The sequence below is a fragment of the Crocuta crocuta genome, unplaced genomic scaffold, assembly GCF_008692635.1.
Source record: "Crocuta crocuta isolate KB4526 unplaced genomic scaffold, BGI_CrCroc_1.0 scaffold408, whole genome shotgun sequence".
NCBI lineage: Eukaryota > Metazoa > Chordata > Mammalia > Carnivora > Hyaenidae > Crocuta > Crocuta crocuta.
In genome coordinates this window covers 1,581,955-1,591,722 of record NW_027527444.1, presented here as the reverse complement: position 1 = coordinate 1,591,722, position 9,768 = coordinate 1,581,955, and the positions used below count along the sequence as shown (strand labels likewise).

The window sequence follows — 9,768 nt, the reverse complement described above, 5'->3', positions numbered from 1 at the left end:
GCCGCATCTCTGCCATCAGCCTCGAGGCAGAAAGCTCCAGGGGAGAAGCGGCTTCACCCAGACCCCCCCCCGCCCCCCCAGCCCTGGCTCCTGTCCACATTCAAAAGATGAGGAAAAAGCGCACAGAAACCTGCCAAAGACCGTGTAAAAATACTAAGAGAAAAGAGGAGAGAGAAAATAGGAAAAAAGACATACCCAGAAAAATACAGAAACACAAGCAATACAAATCAAGACGAAAGTCATCTCAAAAAATTCAAACATCCATTTTAAAATAATCATCATTATCAAATTGGAGGATTACAGAAAGATAAAACCTGCTTTTGGTCATTCAGCAATATGTCGTGAACATTTTTCCATGCCAATAAATATGGACATACATCACATATTTAAAGCTGCAAAAAGAAGAAAAAAGAATAAATAAAAATTCTCTGGGCCTTTTGGCAAAAAAAAACAAAAACAAAAGAGCCCTTTGTTATAGACTGAACTGTGTCCCCAAAACCCGTACGTTGAAGCCCAACCCCCAAAGCGACTGCATGTGGAGGGGCCTCAGGGAGGTGACAAGGACCCTGGAATGGCACAGGACTGGGCCCTAAGTCAACAGCAGGAACAGACACCTGAGAGCGCTCCCTCTCCCTCCACGTGTGACCACAGAGGAAAGGCCACGTCAGGGCACAGCCAGGAAGAGGGCCCTCGCCAGAAACAAGACTCTCCTAAGTCTTGGACCTAAAGCCTCCAGAACTGTGAGAACCAGAGGCCTGCTGTGGAAGGCGCCCAGCCTGTGGGCCTTTGTTACAGCAGCTGGTGCAGACCTTGCTACTTTTCAGGTGGGAGATGGGCCAGCCCTGGCCATCAGCATGGCTCCATTTAACACGGGGACCCACGGGGACTTACGGTAGGAAGGTGTGACTCAAGAATTCTACAGCTGATCACACTGTCGATTGAGCATCTTGCAAAACCAAAATTCTCTTTAAACATACAAGAACTTAGAGAAGCCCTTCGTGGATGAGCTCTATTAGAAGACAGAAGAATGCGCAAAGTACAGCCACGGACTTACAGGGGACACTTCATCCATTCGGGATGCCGCACTAAAGACGGCTCTTTCCTGGGACTTACAGGACGCAGTGGAAACGTCATAAAGGAGGAGACATATAAAGGAAAAGGAGAGAATATAAAGACAATGATATCCTCTTATGATGGACTCAAACACATGGCTTTAAACTGATCAGGTATCAGAGGCACTGGTACCTATAACGTTATAAATGTTGACATTAGAACAAGTTCAGTAACAACCCATCAAAAGCAGGAGGTAGACAAAAGGAAGAGGATGTAAGAAAAGATGGAAATATACCAACCTGCTCACTAATCACAGAAGGAAAGAGTCAATCACCTGTAAACCAGCACAGGGTAAACACGGACAATTATAGTCACGCTAAATTACGTTTTAAGAAATACCAAATTAGGAAGAAAACACACTCACTACAAAGCAAAGAGAACACTAAGCCTGAGATTTAAAAAATTAACACGTAAATAAAACACATTAAAACCAGAAAGCATAACATAGTGTAAAATAGCTCATCTGAAAGCAAATGAGCTGTCACGTAGCAGCCAGACCAGCGCAGCCCCGAGGTCCTGAAGTCCCAGCAATTGGGTGAAATCCCAGCGTTCAGCTTCACTGTGGATCGAAAGTGATTTTCTCTCTCTGTGAAATTAGCACTGACCTCACAGAGGTGGAAAGATGGAGAGAGTCTAAGTGCTTACACTAGCAGCACATGAAATGCGCTCGATAAAAGTGAGTTATTATTGCTAATATCTTCAGTAAACACAAGTGAGAAACTCACTCACTTAAAAAAAAAAAATTCTCTCAGCCTTTTAGACCACGAAACAAAATCAAACTACATTCTGGAGACAAGAGACCCATCTAGAAAAAGCAAGATGCTCCAGACACGTCAAATGTCAGCGCTGGCTGTATCAGCAGATGAAAAGCCACCGCAATGCCGCCGTAAAGGACATGATTAAGCGAATTACACCACACCCACAAAGGAGAGGCCCTGTCGCGATGAAAACGCACGAGGTCCGTATGTGCTGCCATGAAACTGTCCCCAGGATAAACCATTAATGAAAAGGAAAAGGTGTCTCCAGATCCTCTACATTCTTTTGTTTTAATGTTTTTTTGAGAGACAGAGAGAGACAGAGCGTGAGCAGGGGAGGGTCAGAGAGAGGGAGACACAGAATCTGAAGCAGGCTCCAGGCTCTGAGCTGTCAGTACAGAGCCCGATGCAGGGTTCGAACTCACAGACTGCAAGATCCTGACCTGAGCCGAAGCCAGACGCTTAACCGACTGAGCCACCGGGTGCCCCTCATCTACATTCTTAAATATTCATCTGTGTCAGTAACTTCTAACAAAGACTTTTTAGCAAACCAAGAATTGTTCCAGGGGCAATGAGCACAATTCTGTTTGACAGCAATGTGAACACAGTTAACCCTACTGAACTACACATTTAAAGTAACAATTAGGAAGGTAAATTTCATATTACATTTTTATCATTCATATCATATTTTATTTTTATTTTCTTTAATAAAAAGGTGTGTATTTTGTTACCACTTGTACAAAAGTTTATGTATAATCCACATGTCTGCACACTAAATTATCTCTGGAAAAGTAAGCAATTAGCTGGTGAAGAACTGATAAACGTGGTTCCCTCTCCCTTCCCCCTGGAAGGTGTGGGAACCAGAAAGACGCGAGAAGGAAACACACTTAGCACTTCTGTGCCTCCGGGATCCTGTGCTGTCTGCATGTACCACCTCGTCAAACACACACACAACTAGCTATCGACCAGCTGCAAGCTTTGGTTTAGACTCTCGTGCAGCAACGGATGCAAAGCTCAAACACAGGGCCATGAGGAGGTTTCCATCACTGTAATTAGAATCAATCTATTCCCTGCATGGGCAAGAGAGAGCCATCTTGAAACACAGGAGAAGAAGAACGAAGTCTTACACAAAAGCAGATCACAAGTAAGGGATGGAAAAGTCACTCAGCAACGTATTACGTATTTTAAAGTGCCTGCCTCCTCAAAGGGTTGAGATTAAATTTGCTAACACCTGCCAAGTGCCCAGCACACAGATAGCGCTGTAAATGCGGCTAATTTCCGTTAAAGACTTCTTTCCGGGGCCACCTGGGGCCTCAGTCGGTTTAGCGTCCGACTTCGGCTCAGGTCATGATCTCGCGGTTCGTGGGTTCGAGCCCCGAGTCGGGCTCTGTGCTGACAGCTCGGAGCCTGGAGCCTGTTTCAGATTCTGTGTCTCCCTCTCTCTCTGACCCTCTCCTGATCATGCTGTCTCTCTCTCTCTCCCAGAAATAAATAAAACACTTTAAAAAAAAAAAACAGAAATGGAAAGATCAGGTGAAACCACGCCCAGCATTCATCGACACGACAGAGAGCTGCCCCCAGTGCTCGGTCACACCACAGTTCTAGAAGGGAGACCATCTGCCCCAGGGGCGTGAGGCCCCGGGGCACGGCCTGCAGGAGCCTGAGGGGCATGGCAGACACTCGGCACAGGAGGGGACAGCACGTGGCCACAGGGCCCTGCCCCGCCTGCTGGCTCCCGGAGGGTGAGGCTCTCCCCACAGGCAGGATGCAGCCACGGCTCCGCCACCGTCCCCAGGCCTGCAGTCACATGCCCGGCGTCCGTCCTGCCTTGTGCCACGCCGACGGAGCACTGACAGTCACAGGACGCGGCAACGGGCCAGAGGAAAAGCAGTGCGCAGACTTCGCCTTGAGGACAGGGACGACCAAGGGGGTGAGCTCCAGCCAGTAAGAAGCAAAAGCTGGTGAGCACGGCTTCTAGAAAAACTCAGTCGGTGAAGCATCCAACTTCGGCTCAGCTCATGACCTCACGGCTCGTGGGTTCAAGCCCCGTGTCGCGCTCCGTGCTGACAGCTCAGAGCCTGGAGCCTGTTTCAGATTCTATGCCTCCCTCTCTCTCTGACCCTCCCCAGCTCACACTGTCTCTCTCTCTCTCTCAAAAGTAAATAAAACATTAAAAAATTTTTTCAAAAAGCTTCCTGCAAGGTCAGGACTTAAGGAGTAGACGCCCTCTTGCCCTTAACCCCTTCTCTCCTGGAATGCAGATGTGATGACAGGAGCAGCAGTGGCCACCTTGTGATCCTGAGGCATCCTTAGAACGGAAGCCATACACCCGACACAGCAGAGCCCCGGGGTCCCTAGCGATGCCCGAGAACCGCCACCCAGCACTGGCCCCCTACTACTATCAAAGAAAGACAAGACCCCTAACTTGTTTAAATGACTGTTTTTTACACTTTTATTACTTGTTGCCAAACAATTCACCATCTGTGAAGAATCTACACTAATTTCTAAGTATTTCCATTTAAGGCAACGTTTATAGTGTAATCAGGTTCTTCTGACTCTTGGATCTGACTCAGCACTGAGGGCAAGGCTGAGGGACACAACCCTAAGTCCGTCTCCTCCTCCACCGCCCGGCTCCTCTGTGCTTCGTAGCCGCAGTCGCTCCTTCCGGAGAGCAGCTGATCTTCTTCCCGGCCCGGAACCCCTCACACACCCACGAGTCGTCCTCGCACAGGGGCCCTGCTGATCTTCTCCGTATGGTTCCGACGCCGGTGTGTGCCGCGAGCACAGATGGACTTAAATAAAACCTCCCAAACCAGTACGTATAACAGTATCTAAAATGGAAGTACTGAGTTTTTCTTACTTTTTTAAAATACTGAAGCCTGTGACTAAAACAGCACACGAATTCAGGCAACGTGAACAGTTATTCAGAACAATGGTAAAAGATCATCTGGTACTGATTCAGAAATGAGTAACTAATCAGTACCATAAAAATCAATCTCTATTTCTGGAAAAAGGCAGCAAAATGAACACAGGTACTGAATGTCACTCCACTCCCAGAAGCCTCTGTAACTGCGGTCAAGAAGCCTGGTTAAAAGCAAGAATCCTCACGGCAGGGAGCGCAGGACAGGACGAAGTAATGGAAGCTGGAACGGGCACGGCCAGTGGTCACTACAGCGCAGCAGACCCAAGGAGGCCGGGCCCACGCCGGCCAGCGGCCGCCGTACTGGGCAGAGCGGGTCCTGCTCTCAAGAAGAGGAAGGCGAGCACGAAGCAAGTCAGGACACACAGTGCGTGAGGGCCAAGTGTACGCGCCGGCCCGACCGGTCTCCGGGGAGCCCAGAGAGCCGGCCGGACGTTCCTTCGGGTGCGTGGGAGGCTGCGCTGCAGGGGATTAGCATCCAGCAGACCGAGTAGAGACGTGCCCTCACCAAGGTGCCTGGGCCCAGAATGGCGTGCAAAGGCGGAGGATGGGCGGTTCTCCTCTCCTCCCCGCCCGCCCCACCTGAGCCAGGGCATCCGTGGTCCCTGCCCCTGGGCGCTGCGGCTCCCCGCTCTCGGGCCTTCGTGAGCAGCACATACTGCTGGCTTGTTCCTGCCTGATTCGTCTTCAAAGTACGGGCACACCTCCCCAAAGTTATACCTCCCTCTCCACTCAAGAGCACTGCAAGCCTCCAGAACACAGGACTCTGCTTTGAACTCCGGGCAACTCGGCACTGAAGAGAGGGCAGTTCCCACGGGCTGTCTCCTGGGTCCACGTGACCCGTGTGACTTGAGTCTCTGAAACTGCCTGAAAAATAGGAGCTGTAAGGGGCGCCCAGGGGGCTCCGTCGGCTGAGCGTCCGGCTCCGGACATGATCTCACGGTTTGTGGGTTCAAGCCCCGCATTGGGTTCTGTGCTGACAGCTCAGAGCCTGGACCCTTCTTCAGATTCTGTATCTCCCTCTCTCTCTGCCCCTCCCCTGCTCATGCTGTCTGTCTCTCTCAAAAATAAAAAATATAAAATATAAAATAGGAGCTGTAATGAGCTCATTCTCACCCTGTGTGTTCAGATGTCTGCTCACAGAAGAAGGAACAATTCTGTGAGCTACCGAGAGACCTTTAATTCAGACCTGAGACTCTAACACCAAGAAGCTCTCATCGCATGTAGCAGGTCAGCAAGTGTCTTCAGTTAACTTCTATGGCGTGGCCGTAAGTCTCTATACTTGCTTTACTCTGCTTTAACTATTCCATTAACTGACCATTAAGGGTATAAACCTGAAGGGAGCGGCGCCTGGGTGGCTTCGTGAGTTGAGCGTCTGACTTCGGCTCAGGTCATGATCTCACAGTTGTGGGTTCGAGCCGCGTGTCGGGCTCTGTGCTGACCGCTCGGAGCCTGGAGCCTGCTTCAGATTCTGTGTCTCCCTCTCTCTGCCCCTTCCCCACTCATGCTCTATCTCTCTCTGTCTCTCAAAAAATAAATAAGTGTAAAAAAATTTTTTAAATAAACAAATTAAAAAAAAATAAAAACCTGAAGGGAACCTACTATTCTCATCACTTTCTCAATCACCGCCTGCAACGAAGTGACTTGCGGAATTCGAAGCATGATGTACATGATATAATATTTTCCTATCTTTAATGAGCTTGGATTCTTTTTTTAACATTCATTATAGATACTCATTTTTGGCAAATGGACTTCAGCTTTCCCATAGTCAAAGAAAACACCCCCAATTCCTTCCTGGCAAGTGGCTTTACCTTACCAGCCTCTAAATATGCCAGCTAAATCAGAAAAAAAAAAAAATTCTTTTAGGAAAAACTTCCCACGGGCTGTGTCCTGGTGGTAGCATTTGCCGCACAGGCCTGCTCTGTGTGGAGGGGAAGGGCTTCCCGGCGCAGAGAGCTGAAGCCAGCAGGCGGAGGCAGCCGGGCGCGGCGCCGGGTCCTACGGCCCATCCCACAGGGAGTTACGTGATGTGCTAGGCAAGGAAACACGCCAAATGTGCCAGGTGGGAGCCTGTGATTTGTTTTGGCTATAAAGACAGAGCCACTCAGACACACGGTCAGTTTCCTGGCTTCATTTATTTTACATAAACCACCCTAGGTACACAGGATAGAAAACACAGAGTGGCCTGTAAAACACTGCACTCATACGTGGCAATTCCCAGTTGGGAAGATGCAGCCAGAGAAGAGATCAGACACTTTCAAGGACTTGCCTTAATAGATATCAAATATATAGATTCCACTAACGATCACAATAGCCTTGCAGCTAACATATTTTAAGCCAGAGAATTCTAAAGCACACTCCATATTTAACATTAGAAAGAATTATATAATTGGATCTGGGACCACTTGACAATATCCTTGCATGGAGAAAATCCAAAGCTAAATTATGTACGTTTTAATATGCAGCTTATGTTACATGCAATTGCTCTCTATAAAGCAACCGTTTTGAACATGTAATTAATTTTAACTTAAAAAGAACATTTCGTGGAAGGAAATACATAATGTTGAGTAGAACAACCAGAAAAGATCCCATAATCAAGAGACATTTCTCATTTCTCTGTAATGTTTTATTTTATTTGAAAAAGATCAATTAAGTACCGTAATCTGGGCCCATAACTAAGCTCAGTTTTATTTTATAAGATTTAAACCCCGGCAAAAGAGGAGCTTTGCTCGGTTTCCTCTGCTACAAAGCCAACACCACAGTCCTGCAGCGCCATCAGGAGGGCATCAAAGCCCACAGGTGGCGGGCGGTACCGGATCGCCTTCCCCCCTCCAGCCTCCCGCGGACGGAGCCTGGTTAGCTGCTCAGCCCCTGGGCCAGCCCATCAGAGCCCAGCCCTGCCCAGCCCCAGGGAAGAAATCTGTTCAGTCTAAACCCATCCATGTAATTTCATTCCCCCTGCTAGTGACCAGGCCAGACAGGGACAGAGGGGACACTCGTGCTGGGAACATTCCCGCGAAAGGAACTCTTCATTCTTACAAAGCGCTTCCACCTCTAAGAGTGTATAAAGCGCAAGGTGGTGGTGCCGCCCTGGGGCCTGCGGGGAGCGGACAGCGGAGGCCGCTCTAGCGCCCTCTGCTGATCACCCCGCAACCGCCCAGCTCTGGCCTTCCTGTTCTGACAGATAATGATCCCCTTTGGATTTCAGACACTTTTGTTGAGCCTTCTGTTATTTGCCCAAAAAGCACACCAATTCATACAAATGGCTTTAGCAAGACTTTAAAATTCTTCAAGGAAAAATATCTTGAGTTTACAATCTAAGTAATCTGGGGACACCTAGGTGGCTCAGTCAGTTAAGCATCCAACTTCTGCACAGGCTGTGATCTCACGGTTCACGAGTTCAAACCCCGCACCTGGCTCTGTACTGACAGCTCAGAGCTTGAAAGCTGCTTTGGATTCTGTGTCTCCGTGTCTCTGCCCCTTCCCCTCTTTCTCTCTCAAAAATAAACAAGCATTTAAAAAAAAAAAAAAAGGAAAAGAAAAATGTCAGGGTTGGGGGCGCCTGGGTGGCTCAGTCAGTTAAGCATCTGACTTTGGCTCAGGTCATGATCTCACGGTCCGTGAGTTCAAGCCCAGAGTCAGGCCTGGAGCCTGCTTCAGATTCTGTGTCTCCTTCTCTCTCTGCCCCTTTCCTACTCACACTCTGTCTCCCCCCCCCTCTCTCTCTCTCTCTCAATAAAAAAAAACAGTTTTTAAAATTTTTTTTAAAAATCTAAGTAGCTGGGAATTTTGAGGATATATTCCTCTCGGTTACTTACCATTAAAAAGTAATGATCCTCAGGTTCAGCTCGAAGGTATTTAAAAATCACTTGTTCCATGAACCTTTCCATAAGATCCCAGTCTTCGATTATTCCATGTCTTATTGGCCACTACATCAGGAGAGACCAAAATACGTCAGGCTTCGGGTCACAACAGTAAGAGTAAGAGCCCAAGGACACCAGCCCAGGACGGACTGGGTTAGAGAGGAAGGCCGCCCACGGGGACAGACCGCACTCACCGAAGGGAACGGGCACGTAGGTAGAAAGCTGAGGCTATACTCCCGTCTCCATTCTGCAGCCCCCACTTCTAAGTACAAGGAACCACGTTAACAACGGGTAACAGATGGAAAAGCTCAGCCAATCCACCATACATTTCAGTCTGGAGCTTTTCTTTCGTGTTTTTTGTGTTAGAACAAATGTCTACTTAATTTTAGTCCTTTTTAATCAATCTATAACTTCCCACATCTGACAGGTCAATTAGCTAACCTGCAATTTTCCTCAGGAGCAGAGCCTGCTTTCACACGTGACCCAGTACTGCCTGTGTCAGTTCTGTCTTCTAGAGTTTTGTAAATTCACTCGATTCCTCACATCAAAAATACCCCCTTCAAAAACAACAAAACCGGGGCGCCTGGGTGGCTCAGTCAGCTAAGCGTCCGACTCTTGTTTTCAGCTCAAGTCATGATCTCATGTTTCCTGAGTTCAAGCCCTGTATCAGGCTCTGTGCTGATGGTGTGGAGCCTTCTTGGAATATCCTCTCTCTCTCTCTCTCTCTCTCTCTCTCTCCCCCTCCCCCCCCACATATGTGTCCGCACGCTCTCCTTCTCAAAAATAAATAAACTTTTAAAAAATAATTTTAAAAAAGAAAATTACAACAAACTTCTTTGTAAACATAATAAAAATACATCCCACAATTCCTAAGTGCAGTTTCTAGATAACCTGCCCTTGTGCATCCTTCCTTCTGCTGCTCTCCTCTGGGCTTCACACGAAAGCAGCAAATTCTCATGGGGCGCTCACCTTCGTGGCATACGTGGGCTTATCTATGGCCTCGTCCCCTATGAAAAAGTCCAGGTCATCAACTCCTCTCAACACCCTCCTCTGGGCTTGATCAACTACCTTCGCCGACTCCCTGATGGCAATACCTTAAAAAAAAAAAAAAAAAACA

General features: G+C 48.1%; 1 protein-coding gene across 1 annotated transcript in view; it reads right to left on the bottom strand.

The window, feature by feature from the left end:
• ACTR3B (actin related protein 3B) overlaps nucleotides 1-9,744 on the bottom strand; it is a 58,174-nt gene extending 48,430 nt beyond the window's left edge. Inside the window, exons 1-2 of the mRNA XM_077761641.1 lie at nucleotides 9,621-9,744; nucleotides 8,607-8,717 (exon numbers count right to left, since the gene is read on the bottom strand). Coding sequence (XP_077617767.1) covers nucleotides 8,607-8,678 — 72 coding nt within the window. The 5' untranslated portion in view covers nucleotides 8,679-8,717; nucleotides 9,621-9,744. The remainder of the gene's footprint in view (nucleotides 1-8,606; nucleotides 8,718-9,620) is intronic.
• Between the last annotated feature and the right edge of the window lie 24 nt (nucleotides 9,745-9,768).